This window comes from Sminthopsis crassicaudata, chromosome 1 (genome assembly GCF_048593235.1).
Source record: "Sminthopsis crassicaudata isolate SCR6 chromosome 1, ASM4859323v1, whole genome shotgun sequence".
NCBI lineage: Eukaryota > Metazoa > Chordata > Mammalia > Dasyuromorphia > Dasyuridae > Sminthopsis > Sminthopsis crassicaudata.
Window position 1 is genome coordinate 575,288,970 of NC_133617.1, and position 25,670 is coordinate 575,314,639.

At 34.1% G+C, this 25,670-nt stretch overlaps 1 protein-coding gene and 1 pseudogene across 1 annotated transcript in view; one reads left to right on the forward strand and one right to left on the reverse strand.

Annotated features, from left to right (window-relative positions):
• The window catches only part of MSH3 (mutS homolog 3), a 193,616-nt gene that overhangs the window by 70,961 nt on the left and 96,985 nt on the right, over positions 1-25,670 (reverse strand). The window contains exons 13-15 of the mRNA XM_074282190.1: positions 16,338-16,470; positions 5,221-5,408; positions 1,446-1,614 (exon numbers count right to left, since the gene is read on the reverse strand). Of these exons, the coding sequence (XP_074138291.1) occupies positions 1,446-1,614; positions 5,221-5,408; positions 16,338-16,470 (490 nt within the window). The remainder of the gene's footprint in view (positions 1-1,445; positions 1,615-5,220; positions 5,409-16,337; positions 16,471-25,670) is intronic.
• Positions 10,033-12,931, forward strand: LOC141552253 (centrosomal protein of 70 kDa pseudogene; annotated as a pseudogene).

Here is a 25,670-nt window from a genome sequence, read left to right on the forward strand (position 1 = left end):
ATCCATGCTACATAACCTGCAAAAAGAATGTCATCATTAAGTATTCTGAGAGCATTCAGAAGTGCATGAAATCACAAAACACACTGAACATGTACCTTTCAAGAAAAATTCACATGGATGAGAGGTTACAAAGAGTCATTCACTCTTGAGGTGTTTATACTGAATAAAAAAACATTTAAAATCTTAATTTCATTAATCATAAATGTAGCTAGCACAGAGGATTAAGTGTCATTACATTATCTTGAGCTTCTTGAATTTGTTTTGCCCAGAGTCAGGAAGACTTTAGTTTCAATTTCTCAACTATAAAATAACAACAGTACACACCTCTCAAAGTTGCTATGAAAAGCGATTTAGTGCTTTGCAAATCTTAAAGCACTATGCAAATGCTAGCCATTATTATTATTACATATTAAAACAAATTAATTCAAGTCTCTCTAATATTACAATCAAGTACTCAGTCATAATTCAAAGGAGCATAACAAAGAATATCCCGATACAATAAAGAAATCAGGTAATAAGTATTAATTACAAAAATTTTTTCTAGTAAAAATCATGCTTCATATGGATATTCATAAAAATCACATTTCACTTTTTAAGTTAACATGGAAACTCCCAACACTCATCTTATATTGATTAAGTATTGAAGAAATAAGCAAATTTTTCTTCTATGGTAATAGAGTTAGAGGGCAAGTAGTCCAATCCAATCCAGTTCTTTTGCACATAAGGATATTATGGGCACAGAAGGACAAAGAAGAAAGTGGAGAGCTGAACCTAGCTTCTTTGACTTCAAATCCTTTACTCCTGCTAATGTAGTGTAATGATCTTATGAATAAATATTTAGTAAACAGTAGTGATAAATCAGAACAGGTTTCTTAGTTATTTTAAAAAAATTTCTAACAATTTTATAAATTTAATATAATTTTTGCAAGCATTCATGGGAAGTGTCTGTTAAGATAAGGTAAAGTAACAAAGACAAAATGACTTCTGACTTTGAGCCCCCTGAAAGTATACTTCAAATCCAATGCAAAACAAAACAGGATATACCATGTTATAAAAATATGACCTAATAGAAAGGAGAATTCTAAATTTTTTAGACATATCTAAATCTATAAAGTAAAAGGGATGGGTCAATAACTCTAAAGGCCCTTTCAGCTCTACATTTTAGAAATCTATGAAATATACATCAATTACTTAAGAAAAAAAACCCATTCCGTATAACCAAACAAAACAGAATACAGAATTATTTTCTGCAGCCAGATTTTCTGATCAACTGTACCAAAAAATAGTGCTATTAGAACTGTTCTTTTCAAAACTATGAGGGGGCAAAACAAATTCAAGAAGCTCAAGATAATGTAATAACAGGATTATTTCTCCACAAATTTTCATTTCACTTAGCAAACTGCATTCATGAAAATAAAATTCAGTCAGCTATATATTCATATTACCTCTTGTCCCAACACTGTTTTGTAATGTGCAGAAGGATTTTTTAGTACTCTTCGTATTTCTTGCAAATGTAGATTGATTTTGGTAGTAACCACTTGTATTTCCTCTTTCCTCTTACTTATTGAAGGGAAATCTGTGAGGTCCTTGAATAACTCAGTTTTATCTCCAATTCTAAAAAATAAAAAATATGTTTGTACTCATGAAGAATCTATTTATGAGTGGTACTAAGCACCAAACAGCATTTCCATAAGAATATCGTATAATTAATATTAGGTTGAGATTTCCAGACTCATCTTTGTCTAGAATTACCACTACAATCTCAGAACAGCCTTTCTTATTCTCAGCTAAGCTATAAAATAAGGTAGTGGTACAAGGTAATCTCTACGGTAGTTATTATTAATATTATATATTATTATGGTAACTTTGAACAAGTCATTTAACTTTTTTGGAACCCAATTTCTCATCTATATGATGAAGAGGATAAACTGGATAATCTATAGGGTTAGTTGTTTTCTGTTCTCAATCATATGACTGACAATAAGGAATAGTTACTAATGTCCTTCCAGACAATAATTCCAAGAGAAGAGGGGGGATGGGAACTAGATTTCAGAAGCATGAAGAGAGAAAGTTAAGTGAAAGTCTGCTCTGAGCCCAGCTTATCCATCTGTGTTTCTGTCTCATATACTTATACTGATGGGGAGAAAAAAAAAAGGTCTACAGGTTTATCCATCCTTATATTTTTTTGGTAATCTGGGCAATAGACTGTTCTTCATACATGTAGTCTTTGAGAATTTTATTATTTGGGGAGGTAAGCTATAGAATGAGAGCTAAAAAATCTTGATCAAAGGAAGACATTTTTAGAAGCATGAAATCTAAACACATTTTCAGGCAGAAAAATGCTAATAGGTAGGAAAGGGTTAAATATACACAACAGCGAAGAAATGAATTTAAACAAGGTCATAGAAAAAAGCAAAAGATGGAATCAATAGAACAAGTGGAAAGGTTAGCCATGTTCAGTTCTTAAACTAGGGAAGAAGATAAGGATAAATATATAAATGATTAAAAGAGCACCATTCCAAGGCAGTATGATATAATGGAAATAAAAATGTAGTTAGAATCAGAAACCCTGGGTTCTAATGTGACTCTGATATGATGGGGCTAAAAGTACTTTGTAATTATAAAAAGTGATATAAAAGATATACATTTGCATTGAACACAGTACCTTTAAGATCATTTTTATCTGCTTTAAACAAGAGAACCACTTCACCTGTGGAAAAATCTGCCTCTAGACATTAGAATATGTAGGTCCTAATTATAAAACAGCCTGTGTATAATCAGCCAGGAAATATATGTAAGATGCCAATAGGATACCACCATTTGGATTAAACAAGCTGCTCCAGCTTAGTTCTTCCTATGCCCACCCTTATTATGTGAATCCTATGGGAAATCCCAAATCTAGCAGGGCTGGTGAAGTAACAGCCAGTTAAATTTTTATTTTCCATCTGCACTTGGAAATCTTTAGTTCAGATCCCTTAGAATCTGATCACATTTCTCATTTCAAATGCATACAAATGCTCATTGCTCCCAAGTCAGAGTAAAAGAATGTACTTAAAATGGCAAATGTGCCTAACCATCTTTTTTTTTTTTTAATTTGAAGCAGTTTTTGTTTTTACATTACTTTCATTTCTGAATGAAAATTCTGAATCTGCTCTAACCAATAAGCTTCAAACAAAAAATTAATGAGGAAAAAATAGGTCATTTAATACAACAACCAAATCAGAAATCATATGCCATACACTATACCCAGAGTGTCCTACCTCTGCCAAAAAAAAATAAAGTTTATTTTCTCACATCTTCTTTAGGGTCAAGTATGGTCACTATAATTATGTAGCATATTAAAGTTTATGGAAAGAAAAACATCATCATCAACAGCAACAACAAATCCTGAATGCTAGGTGTAGAGGGTTGGAACTCTGAAAAGATATTCTTAAGACTCAGTATAGTTGATGAGATAATGATTCTCTAGCTATTGATGTATTCTCTCTAGTTAAGTACATATATTTAAAGTAATACTATGATATAAAAGCATACTCTGTGTGAGGTAGTAACGTAATCCTAGTGGAGTATTTTCTCTCTCTCCCTCTCTCCAAACTCTCTCCATGTACCACTTCTGTCTTCTCCAAACAGATCACTATGATTATCCTCTCTACTATTTCTCATCTTCAATGTCTCCCTACCTACTGGCTCTTAATATAATCATGTTTAAAAGATTTTCACTTTCATTCATATAATAATCATCATTTATTTCTTACCTCCTTCACGATTAAACTCCATAGTCAGGGCATTCATTTTTCACATTCTCTTCTATAAATTATGACTTTCAACCTCAGTATTCACCTGATCCTTTCCAAAGTTACCAATAATTACTTAATTGACAAATAGAACACACATTTTTCAATTCTTATCCCTCTTGAGTTCTTTGCTCCATTTGACACAGTTGATAACTTCCTCCTAGATTTCCCAGTCTAGAATTTTTTCCTAGTCTCCACTTTAGGTTCTTATGACAAAGCTTTTTCCTGATTTTCCTTACATAATTCCAACCACTCCTCAATTTTATTTGCTGTTTCTTATCAGCCAGTAATCATGAGTTTCTCCCAAAATTCAGCACTGGGGCTTTTCTTTTGCTCTACACTACTTCCCTTAGTGATATCATCAGCTCCTATTTTTTTTATTATAACTTCTATATAGTTCATTCCCAGATAAATTTATCAAGACCTTGTCTCTCTCCTGCATAAATCTTTTGCATAAATTTTTGCACAAATCTTCCTCTCTTCTGAATTTCCTCATTACTCTTAAAGATACACCACCCTCCCACTCATCAAGTACCATGCTTAATCTCTTGCTCTCACAATCCCCAAGCTTCTAATCATTTGACAAATCTTGTCATTTCTACTTTTACAACTCTCTTTACATATCTCTAATTAACTAACCACAACTTCAGTTCACTCTTATTACTTTATTATAAGAGCTTTCCAACTAATTGCCCTGTCTCAAATTTTTCTTTCCCTACTCCAACTATCTCTCACACAGGTGTCAAGGTGATTTTCTAAAGCAAAAAGTCTCACCATGTCATTTACTTACCTCTCAATGACCGTTAGGGGCTTCCTATTATATCCAGATCAAATATAAAGTCTTTTTTTTTTTTTTTTTTTTGACACTCAAAGTTCTTCTTAACCTGACCCTTTCCTATTTTCCCCATTGTCTTATATTTTACTCTCCTCTTCAAACTCTATGATCCAAATATATTCTCAGCTACATGTAATTCCTTGAAAACAATATCTCATCTCCTATTTCTGCATATTGGTACTGGTTGCTCCCCATGCCCAGAATGCTTTAACTGGTACCTCTGTAGCAGGCCCTTCCAAATCCAAATAGCTACCAGTGCCTTTCCTTCTCAGATTACCTTCCATCTACTCTGTATATATATCACTCTCTTAAAACACATACTCCTTGAGGACAGGGACTATTTTTGCCATTATTTTGTATATCCTTAGCACTTGATACATGAATAAATGCTGACTGACTGAATAACTGAATTTAACATACTGTCTTCCTGGTCCTGTCTACTTTCCTACATTAGTTTATATCTTCTTTTGCTTCTTCAAATTCCTACCACTTGCAAAAATATTCCATAATAATCACATAACAAATTTTCTTTGTTTAGCCAGTACCCAATCATTAACTTTTTAAAACAAATATTGAAATATTGATACTTACTTGGCAGCTTGTTCATTAAGGATATTAAAATAGTGCTCCACTGGGCTGAGATGTTCGGGAATTTCCAGAAGGAGTTGTTTAAGCAAGTCTGATTTAATTTGGGAAGTGATAGCAGGAATTAATGCTTGAATTTCTCTCTTCAGGTGACACAGGGCTTTAACAATCAAGAAGAACTCTTGAGTGGAACACTGAAAATGGAAACAGTTTTAACCTAAAGAATGTAAGATACCTGAAAATGAAATTTAATGATTAATCAATCATTTTAAAGCTGATCAGATTTAAGATTACCCTTCTGCTGAGTATCTCTTGCACATAAAAAACTTAGCCAATTAAAATAAAGAATTGCCACTAAATGCCTATGTAGCAAATATTTAGATAAGGAATGTTTTAAGGATGTAGATGAAATTATTTAAACCCAGGATATTTTTCATTTTTTAAAATGCATTTGAAAAAACACATTTAAAATGTTAGGAAAATAAATTCAAACAACAGACTAAATATAATTTTAGTTTTTTTGAGTCTTATCTTCCTGTCCTCTCCTCCATTCATTTAATTTTTGCTAACAAAATAAACCAAGACACACATTCACTGAAATTTTGTTTCTGAACTGCCCCTTTTAGTAATTCACTAGATTTTTACCATCAATTACTACACATGAAATACTAAAGTTTCTATTTATAATCACACTATTATTTGAGAAAATAAGAAAAGGACACGTCTTCTGCTGTGCTCTGAACATTAATATCTTTTACTTTTAATAGATTTTCCAGAGTAGGAAAATGACTTTAAAGATCAAAACCCAAGGAAGGCAGAAAGGCAAGTTAATTTTGCAACTTTAAATCTGTTAAAGCTGCATCTACTTTTGTTATATAAGAGAATAAATTTCATTTATTTTTGTTTTCAGAAACTTTTTTTTCGTCTACAGAGACATCTCATAGCTCACTAATTTGCAAGGAATTTCACAAATTTGTTATGGGCTAGGTCAGAACTAGGAAAGATAAATGAGCAACTGGAGGTCTAGAACACTAAAAAGCAAAATGACTTGGACATTGTTAATCAGATAGCAAGTATCAGAAACAAGACATCTTCCTTACAATAAGGCCTCCCTTCAAAAATAAACTACTGTTTATTGAAAGAGAGAATCTAAGGTATATCTGCATCCTCTTAATTTTACTCCACTTTTTATCTACAAAGTTGGATTCTGACGCAATTCTTTCCTTTTGTTATACCAAAGGAAGTTTGGTTCTCTAATTCTCTCCTTATAATGATGACAAAATGTATAAATCATCAAGTCTATTCTTAACAATAAGGGTTACAAAATAACTTGCCTTTTAATCCTGGTTTTTGTAAAAGACTAGGGAAAGGTTATATTACAATGAAAATCTAAACACAGAAAGACCTACTTCAAAGAAATATCTGAATAATGATAGTTGGTTGGATAACTTAAAAACAAATAAACAAACACACATGCCAAAAAAACAAAAAAGAACAACAACAAACAAAACACAAGGGCTTATTTAAGTAGTTAAGAGAAAATTTGGAAGGATGAGCTTGGCAGGGAACAGTAACAAGTGCTGAAAAGAACATACTGAGTTTGAAATGTCTACAGAATGCATGCTAAAATATTCAATAGGCAGTTGGTAATGTATGACTGGAGGGCACTGAGTATCTCAGTGAACAGGAATCCTTGAGTTCAAATATGGCTTGTGTGACCCTGGGCTAGTCACTTAATCTCTGTTTACCTTAATCCACTGGAGAAGAAAATGACAAAACACTTCAGTATTTTTGCCAGGAAAACTCCACATGGAGTCACAAAGAATTAAACATAACTGAGTAACTGAACAACAGATAAACAATGGAAAGTGAAGAAACCAGGACTGAATATGCAAATATGGGAATCATGCTTAGAGATAATAACTCTCTATAACTGTAACCTATTACTTTGAAAATCTATTGGCTATAAACTGCAAAGTGTGTCTGTATGCCATGACTCCAATTTAAGGAGCTGTCCAAAACTGGCCTTTTGGAAAAACAAATTAGCATGGTAGCATAGTGTATGATCAACCTAAGATCCCAAATACTGAGGCAAGGACTCCATTTTTTAAAAAATCTACTAGAAATACAGGGAAGTGCAAGAAGCAGTGGCTTACACCAGCAATCCCAACTATACGGGACACTGAACAGTATCAGAACTATTAAGTTCAGGAATTTTGAACCACATTAAGCTAAACTGATAGGGTGTCTGGAACAAGTTCAACATTAATATGGTGAGCTTCTGGGATGGCAATTATAGGAGAAGGAATTATGTGGCCTGATGAGGAGAGATGGCCCAGAATAGAAATAGAGTAGGTTAAAATGTGCATACTGATTAAAGTGGAACTTGGTTTGTGAGTAGCCCCAGCACTTTCCAGACTGGCAAGACAGGGGAAACCAAAATAATTGCAGTTTTTCTAAAAAATCCAATCTATATAGAAATAACTAAATGGCTAATTAAACTATGAGCATTTTGTGGATACCTAGTATATGACCAGAACTACACTAAATGCTGAAAATAATAGTTGGAATTTTTTTTCAAGTCATTTAAAATCTCTGTTGTGTTATTTTATATACACTGTATATTTGTATATGTATATGTATGTTTATGTACATGCGCACACACTTTATACATACACATTATTTCTTCTGAGATGAAGAAGAGCTATTAAGCAGGCTAGTAGTATATGCTGAGTCTAGCATGGAAGAATAGAACAGGCTGGACTGCATGTAACATATTTAGAGTTGAAAAGAATTTTTAAAACTATTGAGTCCTTTTCTCAAATTACTAGTAATTAGGTAAAGTAATAAATTAAATACAAATACAAATTAATACAAGATTTCAACTCATACTCATCAGATTTGCAAAAATAACAAAAAAAAAAAAAAAAGAGAGAGAAGAAAGAAAGAAAGAAAATGATATTTGGAGGATGGGGAGAACTAACTATAGGGAATCCAGGAAAATTTATGCCCTAGAGATGTAAATTGGCAAAGTAATTCTGAGAAGCAACTTGGAACTATATTAAACAAGTCACTACACTTTGTATATCAGTTGACCCAATGATAGCACTCTCAGGGCTATATTCCAAAGAGATCAAGGAAAGGAAAAAGGGACTTATATGTCCAAAAATATTTATAGTAGTTCATTACAGCAAAGAACTGGGGTTAAGGTGTCCATGTCTGAACAAATTATGTAATATAATTTCTACTGAATATTTTTATACTATAAAATTATGTAAGGGACAATTTCAGGGAAATCTGGGAAGGTTTCTATGGACTGATATAAGCAGCACCCAGAAAACAATAATATAAAAATATCAAATTCATTAAGAAAAACAATTTTCAAAGTCTTAAACAACTCTGATGAATGTATCAATTACAATTCCAGAAGACTAATCATAAAGCATGCCATTCAGTGTTACTTCTGGGCTTATATCCCAAAGAGATTTTAAAGAAGGGAAAGGGACCTGTATATGCAAGAATGTTTGTGGCAGCCCTCTTTGTAGTGGCCAGAAACTGGAAACTGAGTGTTTGCCCATCAGTTGGAGAATGGCTGGATAAATTGTGGTGTATGAATGTTATGGAATATTATTGTTCTGTAAGAAATGACCAGCAGCATGATTTTAGAAAGGCCTGGAGAGACTTACATCAACTGATACAGAGTGAAATGAGTAGGACCAGGAGATCGTTGTATACTTCAACAACAATACTGTATGAGGATCAATTCTGATAGACGTGGCCATCTTCAACAATGAGATGAACCAAAGCAGTTCCAATAGAGCAGTAATGAACTGAACCAGCTACATCCAGAGAAAGAACTCTGGGAGATGACTATGAACCACTACATAGAATTCCCAATCCCTCTATTTTTGTCCACCTGCATTTTTGATTTCCTTCACAGGTTAATTGTATACTATTTCAAAGTCTGATTCTTTTTGTAAAGCAAAATAACTTTATGGACATGTATACATATATTGTATTTAACTTACAATTTAACATATTTAACATGTATTGGTCAACCTGCCATCTGGAGGAGGAGGTGGGGGGAAGGGGGAAAAATTGGAACAAAAGGATTTGCAATTGTCAATGCTGAAAAATTACGCATGCATATATCTTGTAAATAAAAAGCTATAATAAAAAATAAATAAATAAGGCATGCTACTTACTTCCTCACAAGGTGACAAGGTATAAAATGAGGGCCATGTATTTTAGGATACGGACAATGTGGGGATTTGTTTTAGTTACATATAGTTGTTAAATGATTTTTCCCCCTTTTTTCTTACTTTCAGGGAGAATAGGATTTAGAAGAGTGGAGATCTAAAGAGAGGATAGCACCTCCTCAAAAGGAAAGAAAGAAAAGGAGGTCACTGAAGAATTTAAAGAAGTGGACAGAAAAAAACAGAAGGCTAACAGGAAACAGAAGCAGGATAGTATGAATTTTAAATTATTAAATGCCATACATAATAAAATCAGTTTCTTGTATAATTCTCTTTTTCAGTTCTATTTTATCAAAAATATTCATTTTATTTAGTATGTGTTAATTTCTGAAGAAGATAAAATTTAAAAACTACTGGTAAGTGGGGACACCAAGTTTCTTCCTTTTTCTCTCACATGGTAAAAATTAGCTTAATATATAGTCATAAATAAAACCAGACATAGACTATGTTAGCAGTGTCTGTAGGATAAAAAGGATGTAAAAAAATTTAAAATTTCTTCATAGGCAGCACTAAAGCAATGTCCACCCCAAAAATTAGATTTTGACCTATTAAAAGGTTTACAATGGATTTCAAGTTAAATCACCTGAATGAGAAGTTAATTCAACCTGTGTCAAATTTGCTTTACAGCTTCTTGACCCCACAACGCCAACATGCTCCAGTATTGTTACCAGTATATGGCAACATGATAATAAATACAACTATATCCCAAAATTACACATGACTACTATAAGAGACAACAAAGAGGGGCATTATAGTGGGTATCAGCAGGCCACAACATACAACCAATGAACAACAACTACAAAAAATGTAAAAGATGAGTAGAATTTATTATGTAAAAATAGGAGAGGTAGTAATCAGACAAAGTTAAAGGTAAAATGAATTTAATCAAGAGAAAAACAGGAAAACTACCCTCTATGTCAGCTATCTTTGTTTTAGACTATTTAAAACAAGTAGATAGCATAAGATAAGAATATCACTGTGATAGAGGGAATGATAGAGGGAATTAGAAAAACATGGAAAGATTTGCATTTATGAAGGAAGATGTTATCCACCTTGAGAAAGAGGACAAACAAGCATGTATGATCTTACATAGATGTTTGTAAATGTAGATGTGCATACATAAATGTGGATGATTATATTCCAATCTTAACTGTAGCCTTGGAGGAAGAAGGGGAAAAAAAGAATAAACTAAAAAGTGCACAGAGGAGAACAAAAGGAGACCCTACAAGAAGCAAAAATGAAAGGATAGTCAGCTTTCAATGTAATGTATAGTATTTATTATACACACTATCTTGAAATGAATATTTGTTGCTTTTATATTTTGAATCTTCCCATGTTCTGCTATGTACATAGCGATGTTTTTTTTTTCCTTTCCTATTTTGTATTTAAGTTTAAAAATAAAAATAAATGAATGACTGAATGAGTGAATAAATGGGTAAATATTTTTAAAAAGAGATGATATGCAGATACTTGAAGTGCTTTAGGCTTTCTTTTTAATGAAAGAGTTCTTTTAGGACATCATTCTTTAAACAGACATCTTTAATCATCAAGTAGAAGTTGCAAGAGATATTTGCCAAGACTGGTCTGTTAGAATTCTTCACTGATAACTCCTGCTCCATTTGGTTGTACAGAAAATAGCATCAAATCTGAATCAGGATACTAAATAATTACTAGACTGGAATATGACTTAGAGTCAGTCAATGAAGTTTTTTGTTTGTTTGTTTTTTCGGGGGGGGGGTTGCCTATTTCATCTGATCATATAGGGTCAGTCATTCCACCAATATCTCCTACCATCAACTGAATTATTAGATATATAGGAAGTATGTCTGACAGGAGACATACTGGCAGAAAACCTGATAGGAAGTTAGCAAGAAGCAGAATTTTGAAGAATGGCTTAAAACCAATGTCTTTTCTTCAGAAAACAGATGGGGAAAAAAACCTAGGCATCATCACAGAGGATTAGATAGACTTTAAAAAGGTTGGTAAAGAGAATCAGAATATGAAACATCATCTCATCGAAGCAAATCAACAGCTTAGAAAGAAAAATGAGCTAATGATTTGGAACAAATTGTGACTGGTGTGAAATCCAAAATCACTGAACTTGAAGAAAAATTGTAGTCATGGTTTCCCAGCAACACAATCAAGTGAAAGAATTTCAAAAAGATCAAAAAATTGCACAGGCAAAAATACCAACAGCGTGAACAAAAATGGATGGAGGAACAGAAAACTCGTTTGTAAAAGGAATTTCACAAATTACAGAAAGAGGAAGACTTTCATGTTACTTCAAAGAAAAGTTTTTAATCAGCTCTGCAAACAAGCAGCGCATAATGTTATCAATAAACCATTGCTTATGCTGATTATTATGAATCAAAAATTAGAAAAATTCAAAAGGAACTAAGGCACTTTAAAGAAGATGCAGAAACCAAAGGAGGAAAGGGGATTTTGTAATAGTGGATGGTATTACCTAGTTATAAAAATCTCATGTCATGCCAGAATCAACTTAGAGGCATTACAGCCAAAATCAATAAACTTTCACATGAAAATCAAAATCTCCACAAAGATTTAGAGGGCAGACCCTAATGGCAAGATTTAAAACTTTATAAAAAACAGGTGAAGAATCTGGAAAAAGCACTTTAGAAAAATAGGAAATTATAGGAATCAGAGAAGACAAATCTGAGAGCATTGACAACAGAAATTCTGAGAAATCCAGAAAGCCAGTGCCAGACTTTGTTTGACCAGAAATACTTCAAGATCTTAACCAGATCAACTCAATTATAAGTAATCAAAGAGTTCCAATAATAATAAACAAACAAAGCAAGGGTCGCTTTCCAAGTTATAAGAAAGCTAACAGTGTAGTATGTAGATTTGAGAAACTTCGTCCCATAATAGAAATGTGAGCAGGCCAACTAATATCTCTAAAGGACTTGTATAGATTCTTCACTGACAAAGGAGCTGTTGCTTTGGCATATATGAAATGATAAAAGTGAAGGTGTATTAAAGTGAAAGATCTATTATTGTCAACGCCATTTTGGAAGAAGATGAACATAAGAAAAATGATAATATGCTATGCCCTAAAACTTTTCAAGAAATTCTTAATCATTTCCAAAAGCTATTTTATTTAATATCAAGTCTGAAATCTATTCTCAAATGAAGTTTACCTCAGGCTTGGAGAAATGAATAAATGTTGTGAGAAATATTTATGATGTATAGTACTAGATAATTCATCATGACTAAGTGTCCTAATGAATATAGTTGGGAAATTGTATAAAGTAATGAAAATGTGGTCAAACATGTTCAACAGGTATTGGGGACCTATGACATCAAAAGCATTACCAATAAATTAGAAGAATATGATGGATTTTTCCCAGCCTTTTATACAGGACCTACTTCAGATATTTGAAGTCAATAACATGGATGCCATTATTTCTGAAACAAAGAAACTGAAGATAATTATAAACTGATAAAAATGAAACCTTCCTTTTTATTAGGTAAGTTTTATCTGTAATGTAGTTTCTTTATGATTGGTCTGATAAAAGCTATATTTACTTCTTTTTTATATTTTACTTCTTTTTCCCACCCTGAGTGAACACTGGTGCCATGGATTAATCTTCATTCTTTACAAATTCAGTCTTTCTTATTTTTATCCCTATTTACAAAATAATTCTCACTCTTTTACAATTATGCTGCATCATGTGGGAGATTGAATAATCGGATTCTTGAGTTTTGTAATTTTTCTCCAGCAGTTCTTAGATTACAAAATTTATGAAAAAGCTGCTTATATTTTGGAAAAAGAGAGTAATGATGAGTTAAGTACTAACATAGGGACATTTACCTTTACAAAGAATTCCTTAGAAACTTGAAGTTTAGAACTCTAACATCTTTGAACAAGGGAAATAAAATTGGACTTGCTGAAGACATCACTACTCCAGCATGTTTGGAGAACAATTATATATCCCCCCACAAAACTCAGGAGAGGAAAGAAAAGGGAAGGAGTTTCAAAAAGAAACTAGGAGATAGTAGAGATGTACTGCTGCTTAATTCTCTTTTTATTAACCCAGTCAATAACAGACTGCTCTTTTAATTTAACCCTTTGTATGCCATGCCAATAACAAAATATTCTATCTAAATAATCTGTTGTTGGCAGGAGCAGGTGCAATTTCAAATTGGAAGATAATGATCAGGGATAATAGGTGAAAACATTTTTTAAATTTCCTTAATATTTTGGAATAAAAGAGATTAGTAAATAGGAAGATAACTACTTCAAGAAAGGGTGTGCTTGAGAGTTTTATTGTAATTTATATATATATATAAAGTTTTAGAATACATGAGTGAAATAATTATTTTACAATTTTTTTTTTAATGATATGATAGGATGAGAGACAATAGGTTAGTCAAAAGGTGAGGATGAGGGATGATAGGCAGATTGTTAGAAGGCTCCAATGGGACTCTCTTGTTAGGGAGAGAAAGTGAAGAAGGCCTTATAGGATGGACCACCTGAGGCAAATTTATGACAGCACATGGATTAGGATCACAGAATTGGGAAGCAGGGATGGACGGAAGGAACTTCCAAATTGATAACAGATCTACTTGAGTATCTTAGTACCTATGGATACAAAATCTACTACAAAATGAAACTCTTCTGATAGTTAAAGCTATCCATAACCTACTTCCAAACTAGCTTTCCAGCCTTAAAATGAATCATCTCCTGCACATACTCTATAGTCTAGGCAAAATTTGTATATTCTAATGTGTGTGTAAGTTGTCCCCTCAAAAAAAAGCATTGAGTACAGGAATCAGTTCTTTTATGGTCTTGTATCACCAACACTAACACAGTATGTGGGACAGAGTAGACATTTAATAAATGCTTGTTGACTGACTAGACAAGACTTGAATTTATTGATACACTTCTACTTGTGAAATTTGTAAACATTTCTGATGTGGAGGCTGTTGGTCTGATAGCAGAATTTCCCTATCAGCATCATCCTGCTCTTTTCTTATATATCCCAATGTTTATGGAAGCAGGTAGTTGGCTCAGTGGGTAAGAGGCAAGATTTGAAAGTCAGGAAGACTTGAGTTCAAATTTTGGTTATAAATACTAGCGGTATGTGGCCCTTGGATAAGTCACTTGGTCTCCTGTCTCAGTTTACCTATCTGTAAAATAGACTGATAATTATATCTCCTACCTTACAGGTTTGTTGTGAAGATGAAATAAGAATATATACATAAAGCACGTTGAAAACTTTAAAGTGCCATGTAAAGACTGCTAAGGGAATCTAAAACAGAGATCTGCATAATATCTGCATTTCAATATATCAATATTTCAATAAATACTTTGTAACCCTATGTAATTTTATTTGTACATTTTAAAATATTTTCTGAGAAAGTCTATAGACTTCCAAAGGGGGTCCACGTCTCAAAAAAAAAAAAAAAGGTTGAGAATCCTTTTTAAAAGGATTTACAAAAACCACATCATTTTTATTAAAAGACTAAATTGTTCAGCCAAGTATCCCTGGCTTTTGTGACTAAGGCTGTTCCCCAAGATTTGAATTTACAATTCTGGCTACCAAAAGACACAATTATTTTTAAAACTCCAGCCTTGTGCCACTTGGTATACACTATTATTATCATCCCCAAAAGTACCTATTTGTGTTTGCTGCCCAGCATTTTCTGTACAGCCATATGGCCTAGCCTAACCATTTTCACAACATCCAAATAAAGCACTTCAGAATTCCTTACAGTTTTATAAATTTCAGACCACTGGCACAGTTTGTACCCAAAGCATCAGTCACCAGTTGGTGCACAAAGGAGAGGCTTATTTAGGGTATGCTGATGTTAAAGAACAGACATGTGTTTAATGATGTGTTCCAAGAGTCAACTAACAAATTTGCCAAAAATAAGCACAGATAAGTACCTAGGAAGATGGATTTAAAGCTAGAAGGGATTTCACAGATCACTGTACAATTGAAATTGGTAATAAAATGTTTATATTTCCAAATCTGATCTGTCTTTGAATTTTCTCTTCCCTCTACTTTTCAACATGAATCAACCCAATGTTGGGGTACATATTTATATAAGTATTAAAACAGTAAAATAAGAAAATTACAAATTTCTCTGGAAAAATATTTTTTTAAAATGTACAATTAGGGATAAACTTAGTCTTCAAATCAGAAACTGACAAAATGAATTTCATTCTGCCTGTCCCTAAATTTGTAAAAAGCTTCTAAGTCAAAATGCATCTATGAAGGTATAATTACTTCCAATTTGTTTAGTGGTACTCATCATGAATTTTCTGTTTTAGCAAATCCCAGGTTAAAATGAAAAATTAAGGAGAATCATCTATTAAAATACTGTTTTTCCCTTTATGTTTTACTGTAGTTCCAAGTGATTTTGTTAAGGCAAAGTAAAAGATCAAGTATATATTGTATATTTTTCTGGAAAAATAATTGAAACTATATCAAATGAGGATGTTAAAATCATTATTTTAACACCGGCATTTACACACCTGCTTATGGCCAAGTAAAAATCCTATAAGGTCAAATGAGCAGATACCCATAGGCCTAAGACACAAGGCTAATTTAAATAAATAATCTTACCCAACTTTCTAGTGGGCTATAATCTGAAGACAGAAGGTAGGGAAATTAAATAACCATTACATGTTCTTTCATAGGTCAACTAAAGTATGCCAACTTTATATTTCTTACAACAGAGAAATTCAGATTATATTGATTTGTATGATTTAACTTTTGGAGGAGTCAAATATTTTCTATTGTTATGTGCAAAGTTGTATGTGCTAAAAATGCCAAAAAGCTGAGATGATATCTTTCATAATCCCTGAGATCTCTCTAGTTATGATCTTTACCAACTTACCTTTTTGTGATAAATACTGCAGAGTCCTCTCTCTATATCAGGTAATTTGCACAAATGATTTTGTATGTGGCCAAACACACTGGACTCAGAGAGAAGAATCTCTGACACTGCATCAAGTCGAGCATTGATTTCCCTGTTAGAGAAAAACAATTGCAGTCATCCAAAAAAACACCTGAAATGTAGGAGCCCTGATCCTTCAGAATACAGAATCTTCCCAATATTATACAGTTGACACTTTCAGAAATTTCATAGCATGTGAGGCACCTTTAATAAAAGGAAGACTTGTATAAAATGAGCCATGCAATGAAATAAGAGAGAACCTCATAGGTCTTTTCTAGGGACAAGTATCTTTACTCCTATGTGCTTTAATTACCATTTAATCAAAGTATATGGAAAATCCACGAGTTGTGTCTGCATGGGGATATAGTAGTGATTATCTTAATTGAAGTGACTGGACAATAACCATGAAACCATCAAGAACTGATTTGATTCATTTTGTGGTGAATGGATTGCTTGATTAAACCTCATAAAAAAATAAAAGAATTTTAAAGCTTGAAGGGACCTTAACTATAATGTAATCCAACCTATTTAATTTAAAAGGAAGACAAAATGGAAGGAAGAGAAGAAAGAGGGTAGAGAGTGGAGGAAGAGAGAGAGGGAAGGGTGAGAAGGAGAGGGGAAAGGAAGGGAAAATGAAGAGAAGGGGAGAAGGGAGGAAGGGAGGGAAGGATGGAAGAAAAGGAGGGAGAAGGCTTTGCACAATTCTACCTCATTTAACCCAACTTTACAGTCAAATCAAGATATCATCCATATCATCATCCTTTTCAAAACAAAAGATGAACAAGCCTTATTAACTCAGAATGATGGAGTCAGGAAAACCTGAGTTCAAATTCAGTTTCAGATACTTATAAGCTGTGTGACCCTAGGAATCAGTTTCCTTATATGTAAAATGATCTGCACCCCTTTTTGTTTGTTTGTTTTTTGTTATTGAAGCAATTGGGGTTAAGTGACTTGCCCAGGGTCACACAGCTAGGAAGTGTTAAGTGTCTGAGACCAGATTTGAACTCAGGTCCTCCTGACTTCAAGGCTGGTGCTCTATCCACTGCGCCACCTAGCTGCTCTCTCTGTAAAATGATCTGCAAAAGGAAATGGCAAATGACTTCAGTCTCTTTGCCAAAAAAAATCCCAAATGGGGTCATAAAGACTACAGTTATAACTATAGTTATGCCTTCCATATTGCATGCTTTCAATGCATTGTGGGTTTGCTTAAAAAAATAAAACTGAATCTTGCTCAAGTTTTGCAGAAGGCACAGATGACATGCAAAGGCCAGCAAATTTAAAAAAAAAAAAAAAAAAAGTTAATTCAGTGTAGAGGGTCACAGTTAGTGAGGAAACTCTGGATGAAGTATAAACCCTTCATACCAGAAGGAACATGCTAACAATGTCTGGTTTGGCTCCCCATCTCTCCTAAGGGCCCTCAGCCTTCCTGAGAAATCGGGGTGGTGACAACCTGTGTGGAGATTGAAACAAGGTGATATCAGGTGGCAAACTATAATGCAAATTGTTTATGTGGTCCCACATGTGAAATGTTGTTTTTGTTACACTCTAAAAAGGGGAAAGCCCTTGAAATAAGGGGACTCCATTTTTCCACCCTCCTTGGGAGTCCCACCTAATCACTTCTCCACTAGGAAGGTATATTTTAGTCACCCCAATGTGGGAGCTCTACAAAGCAGGAAACAACATTTGACGCCCAAAGGTGGGGCTCTAGATGATGTCCTACACATATCAGCTTGACTGATGCGATCAGCTACATTCAGTAGAGAAGTCCCCATTACCCAGAAGGGTAAGGGTAAAAATAGGCAAGCGGGAAGAATCAGTAAGGACTAATCTAGTCACTTTGGGGCTAATCTAGTCACTTTTGTTTTTCAATCAAAATGAGGCAAATACTAAGAAATGAATTCCCTTCCAAGGAAACTATGAAGCATGCTTAGTTAAAGGGGGTGCCCACAGATAATCCTAGAGAACTTCTAATTTTAACTTTATGTATTACAATTTTTTTGATTTTTGATGGAGATGCACTGGCTCCAGCAGATAGGTTTCAAAACCCACTGGAAGGGCAGTGTCCAGTGTGAGCAGCTCCATTATCTTTAAATGATCGCCAGGTGATGTGGAAAGCTCCAGAAAGTAGTGAATGGAAGGGAAGAGATAGGTTAATTACTTGGGGGAGAGGATTTGCTTGTATCTCAACAGACAGAGAAGGAACCCAATGGGGGCCAAGAAACTGTATCCACTTTGTCCATCATAGAGAGATGGAAAAAGAGAAGACCCTCGAAATGAAGAAAATCCAAGAAACACTGGATGGTTCCATCACTGACTGTACCCACAAAGAGCCTGGCAGTTAACCCTTTGTGTATGGCAACTGACTCATGAACATCAAAAATAATTCTCAATGAGACTGATGCAGGACTTCAAAACCTGCAGGAACCATTGGATTACCTGACACATGAAGTGATGGACAATAGATTGGTTTTGGACTATTTCTTGGCAGCTGAAGGATGCATATGTGTGGTTGTGAATTGATAGTTATTTTTTATACCTTTCTTCAGGAACTTATGAAAATTTTCTATAGTATTTTGTTTATTCATATTGTTTGTTATGTTACTTCTTACTTCTATGATATTACAACTTGCCTGTGTGATTGATGGATTTAACCACTGATATAACCACCTGCTTCAATTAAAACAAAAGAAAGGGCAAGATGTAGAGGATCACAGTCAGTGGGGAAACTCTGGTTGAGGTATAAGACCCTTCAGCCCAGAGGGAACCTGCTAACAATGTCTGGTTCAGCTTCCCATCTCCCCTAAGGGCTCTCGGCCTTCCTGAGTAGTCCTGACAACCTGGGTTGTGATTGAAGTAGAGTGAATACCAGGTGGGAAACTACAATGCAAGTTGTTTATGTGGTCCCATGAGCGCAGTGTGGTTTTTGTCACATTATTAAAAGGGGAAAGCCCTTCAAATAAGGGGGGTCCATTTTTCCACCATCCTTAGGAGTCCCACCTCATCACTTCTCCACTAGGAAGGTATATTTTAATCACCCTGGCATGGGGGCTCTAGAAAGTATGATACATTTTGTCACCCCAACTTGGGGGCTCTAGAAAGCAGGATGTTTTAATCACCCTGGTGTGGGGGCTCTAGAAAGCAGGGCACAGAATTTAGAACGCATAAAATAGATGTATAGTATTGTACAATATCAAGGAGAAGAGATACAGAAAGGGCAGAAGAGAGACAGAGAAAGACAGAGAGACAGAAAGAGACCAAGAGAAGGAAAACTTCTCTGGAAGGCAGGGAGAGACAAAAAAATTTACAATGATTTTCCAGATCCCAGGGGCCAGGCCCCTAATCCCAGGAAAGTGGAAGAAATAATTGTAAACAACAGTAATTAAGTCTTAAAAGTTAATACTAGATTAAGAAAGTTTAAGGAGAGGAAGGGGAGAGAACAAAGAATATAATCCTGCTAAGGAGACAATACCATCAAGACAACATCCTTCATATGGTTTGTGTGGAACAAACAGAACTTAGACTGCTCAATAACACTCTTCCTTAGTCAGTAACCAATATTTTTGTTTTTGTTCCTGTGAAATTTGTCATTTTTATAAATGAGACCTTACAAGGTTAGCATTCAAGAGACTTTCTGTTATAATTTTCTGGGTCTCCTATTCTGTTCCCATCTATGCTCAAGTCAAGGAGTCATTTTACCTCAGGCAAGAGTGATCAAATAAGGATGAACCCCGTCACTGCTAGCAATATTTAGTAACAAAAGACTATCCCTCTGGAAGACAAATAAACCCCCAAAAGCAACAGTCTAGCAGAGACCACAACAAAGCTCAGGTCCCCAGGGAACAGAGACAAACAAGATACTCAGAGGCATTAACTAAAGTCTCTTAGCCTGAACTGGTTATACTGAACTAACGCCAAAATTAAGAGAAAGTTCTCATAGTCTCAGCATGGGTGGTCTCTTTTCCCACTCAGGGCAGATTTCCCACAGAGTTACAAAAGTAGACACAAACTTACCAAGTCTGCAGTTTTAAGACTATTAATTTCTTCCCGGTAGTTTGGCCCACAATTTGGAACTGAGACCATGAGGGTCAGTGATATGGCCCCATTGTCCAAACAGTCAGGTCTCACATACACAATATTTTCTCGCTCAATTATGATTTTTTAAAACCAAAAATATAATACTTTTATTAAAAGCTCTAAACTAACATTAGTAAATGAAGCAGAGAGTCCTAAAAAGAAAGTTACTAAAGAAACAAATACAAGGACAGTTTGGTACCTAGGAAACTAGGTGAACTCAGAATCAGGAAGACCTGAGCTAAAATCCAGTCTCAATCAATTACTATCTGTGACCCTGGGCAAGTCACAATCTTTCTATCTTAATTTCCTCATCTGTAAAATGGTAATGATAATAGCATCTACTTGACAAAGCTGTTTAAAGGATCAAATAAGATAATTTTGTAAAGTACTTTGTATCTCTTAAAATACCATATAAACATTAGCTATTATTATTATTACCTTTCTTAATAATTCCTAACTTAAGAATCGCTACTTAATTTTATTCCCACACTTGAATAGAATGCTCCCTTTAAATAAGTTTGGATCTTTATGCTTTACAATCAAAATGCCTTCTTGAAATAAAATAGTGACTCCATAATTAATTCCAGGAGTTCCCTATTGCCTCTAAGATAAAATATATAACTTATGAAAGTCTCTTATGGTCTGACCCCAAATTATCTTTCTGAATTTATTAGTCCCTGTTCTGCATTCAGCAATTTGAGCAGTCTGGCCTTTTCTTTGTTCTACAAAAAGTAGAATATCTCCTATCTTCATACCTTTGCAGTGAGACTATCTCCCATATAAATATACTTTACTTCTTTCAGGAGACAGCTCAAGACTGCCCTCTACATGAAGCATTTCCTGATCCCAACTGCTGGTGTTCTTCCACAAAATATACGGACGGACACACACACACACACACACACACACACACACACACAGGCACACAAGTTTCTTAAGGAAAGAATTATAGATATATACTTCTTGGTTTCCTTTAAGAATGTTAGCTCCTTCAGAATTAGGGTTATTTCATTCTTTGCACTTCTATTCCTAGAATCTAACACAATACCTGGCATACAACACACACACACAACTAATGCTTTTGACTGACTGACAGATATATATAGATCTGTCCTTATAGCAGTTTCATCAAATGGCTAGTCTTCTAAAGCCTACAGAATTTCTTATTTAGCTACCAGTATTCAATAGTGTCATTACTTGGTCCTAAATCTTCATTTTTTTGGTAAAACACAAAGAAACTGCCAATAAGAAAGAAAAACAGCATCTCTTATACCCCAACTCTTGGCTTTTCACTTCTCCAATGATGTGCCTACTGGAAGATTTGTTAAAGTCAGCATGACTCCACTGTTGTGTGTGTCTAATTCTGACACATATCAGGATTATGATAATCATCTACTCCTGAATAACTGAAAATTGATAACATGTGAGATAAATCAAACTGAAGCTAAATATGGTAGGTATCAGAACAAGGGAGAAAAATCCCAGAAAGAAAACTACACTTTAAAAAAAAATTGAATTTTTTTTCCAATTACATGTAAAATCAATTTTTAACATTTTTTTTTTTTTTTTAAATTTTGAGCTTCGGGGCAGCTAGATGGCGCAGTGGATAGAGCACCAGCCCTCAAGTCAGGAGGACCTGGGTTCAAATCCAGCCTCAGACACTTAATACTTCTTAGCTGTGTGACCCTGGACAAGTCACTTAACCCCAATTGCCTCAACAACAACAACAAAAAAATTGAGCTTCAAACTCTCTCTCTCCATCTCTCTCCTCCCCTGCTTTTGAGATGGTAAGCTGTTTGATATAAACTATACATTTGCAATCATGAAAAAACATGTTTCCTTAGAAAACTGCATTTTCAAATATATAAAGAATCTCTAGGAAGGGAATATGCTCAATTATTAGTCCATGAGCGATTTGTTAAATTTAGTAGAGAAAATTCTTAGTAAAAGGTTTGTTTATTTCTTCTTAAACCTAAAAATTTCTAGGGATAAGGCTTTGAAAAAACAAAACTGATGTGAGAAATGATTATTTTCTCTCTTGTGTTAATAACTAATTATTCAATCAGAACCAAGATACTTTCCCCTTTTCTACTTCCAGACATCAAGTGTGGGAAATCTCTCTCAAAGATTTATCCAGGCCAAGATCTAATCAGACAGTAAAAGAAGTTCTAAGTTTAGGCTAATGGGTACATTCCTGCTTATTGTTTTTGCTCAGATAAGTCTGAGAAAAAGTGAATCCTCTCTTTTGTCAAACAAGTGATACGAACATTTATAAGTCTCTGACTAAAACTTGGATGAGCCAAGTCAATACTCCAAGACCTTCACTGTAATATATAACCCAACTTTTCATTATAATATTCATTTTTTCACTTTTAACTAATCAGAGTTGATTGCAACTCTCAGGATCATCAACACTTCTAAGAGCATATAAATTGTGAGCCTCCTACTTACCATGTGGGATCCTGGTATAGAGAGATATGGCCAAATGGCCATCCTTTTATTAATAAACATGCTGACCTTATTAATAAAATAGTTAAATTACCCAGAAACTATGTCTCTCAAACTTTTTAAATGTCACACTGCGTTGAATAGATTTGGGCTTTGGGAAAATTTAAAGGAAGTAACTTGGCAACGCTATACTAAGAGCAAAGATAGAGCTAGACAGTAAGCCACTTCATCTTAAGATAAGACCACCCACACAACTAAATTTATTTTATAAACACCAAAGTGAGCCATATGAAGAACAACAAAAATAAGCTTAGGAATAGTTCTGTGTCCTGCAACTGTCTTAAAACAAGGTTATAACAATCATCATATTGAGAAAACAGCATAATAGATAGGGAGACAAAGGGAAGTAGTCTTTTGACATAATCATTTGGAGAGGCTGATCATCACTTCCATCTAAACAGGAAACTGCATTGTCTTTTAGGAACAGAGGATGACAATAAAGACATTATTGCTAAGTGGTAAAGTGTTCTGAGAACATCACAAATTCTCAGGTCATGAAATGTGTGCACTTGTTATTTCCATTCTAAAAAGCAGGAAACAATTGAGAGGAAGTTTCAGATATGACAATGATTATTCTGGATCATTCAAGAGAAACTGGCTAAATATGAATGTCACTACAATCCCTCATTTTTGAAGACAAAGCTGCTACTGTTGTTAATCTTCTGTGTGAGTGATTATGCTTCAAAGGTCCCTTGGATAGCCTTTTACATACCAAGAAAATGTGTTGCTGATCCTCTCATTGGTAAGCATGTCTGCTGTTATTCATGAATGATTTCGCAAAACTTCCATTACTCCAATGCAATAGCTTTGTTATAGAAAGCTGTAGCTCAAACAAAAAATACGCACATATAGAAGCACATACTATTAAGGTCTCTTTTTAAGTTAAGATTCAAATTGCTGAGCTTTTCTACCTTTAAGTCAAATTGCTGCAAAGAGCTAAAGATACAGCACAGACTAATGGATAAAGTGCTGCAGGTATAGACTGATGACATTAAGACCCTTTCAAAGAGCTTACATTCTAATGGGTAGGTGGAAGGAGACGGGGCATTTACACAAGTAAGTACATATCATATAATGTTTGACAACTTTGGGGCAAAATATTATAAGAAATATAAGGCTACTTTCTGTGTGAAGGGAAATATTTGAGGAAGGTTTAATAGAAAAGGTATTATTTCATCTGGGCCTAAAAGAACTTTAAAAGCTGAAGATGGATTTTGGGAGGGAAGGGAGGGCCAGGATTAGGAAATATATTCTAAATCCAAGAAATTGCATAAGGAAAGACACTGATTTGGAAGGTTGGAGAGAGGCAATTTTGGCTCAAAAAAAAAAAAAAAAAAAAAAAGACAATAATTTATTTCCTCACAATTAAAGCTATACAGTGGAAATTTGAATGCCCCAGGAAGCATTCACACTCACAGAGACTGGATGACCACTTGATGAATATAAAGGGGTTAGATAAAATGATATTCTATATAATTCTGAGTTTCTGTGACTCTATTAGAGGGCAGCATAAGAAAAAGAGAAGAAAAGCAATTCAGCATAACTAGAAAGATAGGTTGGAGCCTGACTATTAAAAATCTTTAGCTCAGGATAGTACAATAATATACTATGATGCATCAAAATATTTATGAATTATAAAAATTCAACAATAATAGCTTTATTTACTATTTTAAAAGTTAAAAAGATACAATTTACTAATTCAAATGGAAAGTGCTCCCTTTAATCTTAATCATCAGCACAACAATGGTGGGTCAAAAAGACAAGGTGACAAAGAAGCCAAATCAATGGTCCATGGATGATATCTTTGCCTTCCAGCCTGCATAAAATTGATGCCATTCCTATTACATCCCACCTCTTTATGGCAAAGGTCTTATGATGAAGGATAACACTATGACTTAAGTCATCTGTTCAAAAACAACATAAGAACAGTAACATGCCAGCAAATGCTTTTCAAAAGTGATAATTAGTGAATATTTGAGAAATCTTATGGCTCCAGAAGCCCACTGTGAGAGGGATATGATCAACCATCTATTGATCCAGTAGGGAAGTGAGAGATGGGGCATGTAAACAACCTTAAACTATGGGATTGATAAGCTCTGCCTTTATTTCTGTTTCTTAACCTGGATTCTATGAATTTTTTCTTTATTTTAAAAACATATTTTGATACCTTTTATTATAGTTGATTCCTATATAATTTGTATATTTTATTTTATGTATTTAAAAATTATTCTGAGAACAGGCTCATTGACTTCATTATTCCACTAAAGAAATATATGAAATAAAAAAAGATATTATGTTGTTAAGTACTTCATCTTCCTTCATCTTTAACACTAAGGAAGAGATAATTGTCACCTATTAAGGGGCTGATATCATTTAATATCAACTATATACAACAGCCTAAACATCGGTTTTTTAGTTGGTTCTACTCAAAATAACCAGCATAGAAATTACTATAAGTTCTAGCATAAACACTAATACCCAAGAATTCATAATATTCACTCCTAAAATATGTTCACCTTGTGCAAATCTTAAAGTGTTAGATAAACATTAATATCACTATTATTGTTATTCCTTAAATTCATTATGCAGTCAAATTGACTTCTTGTTTCTCTCTGTCCACAAGGCATTCCAGTCCCAGTGTCCATACCTTTATAGAGACTGTCTCCATACCTGGAATGATCTCCCTCCTCA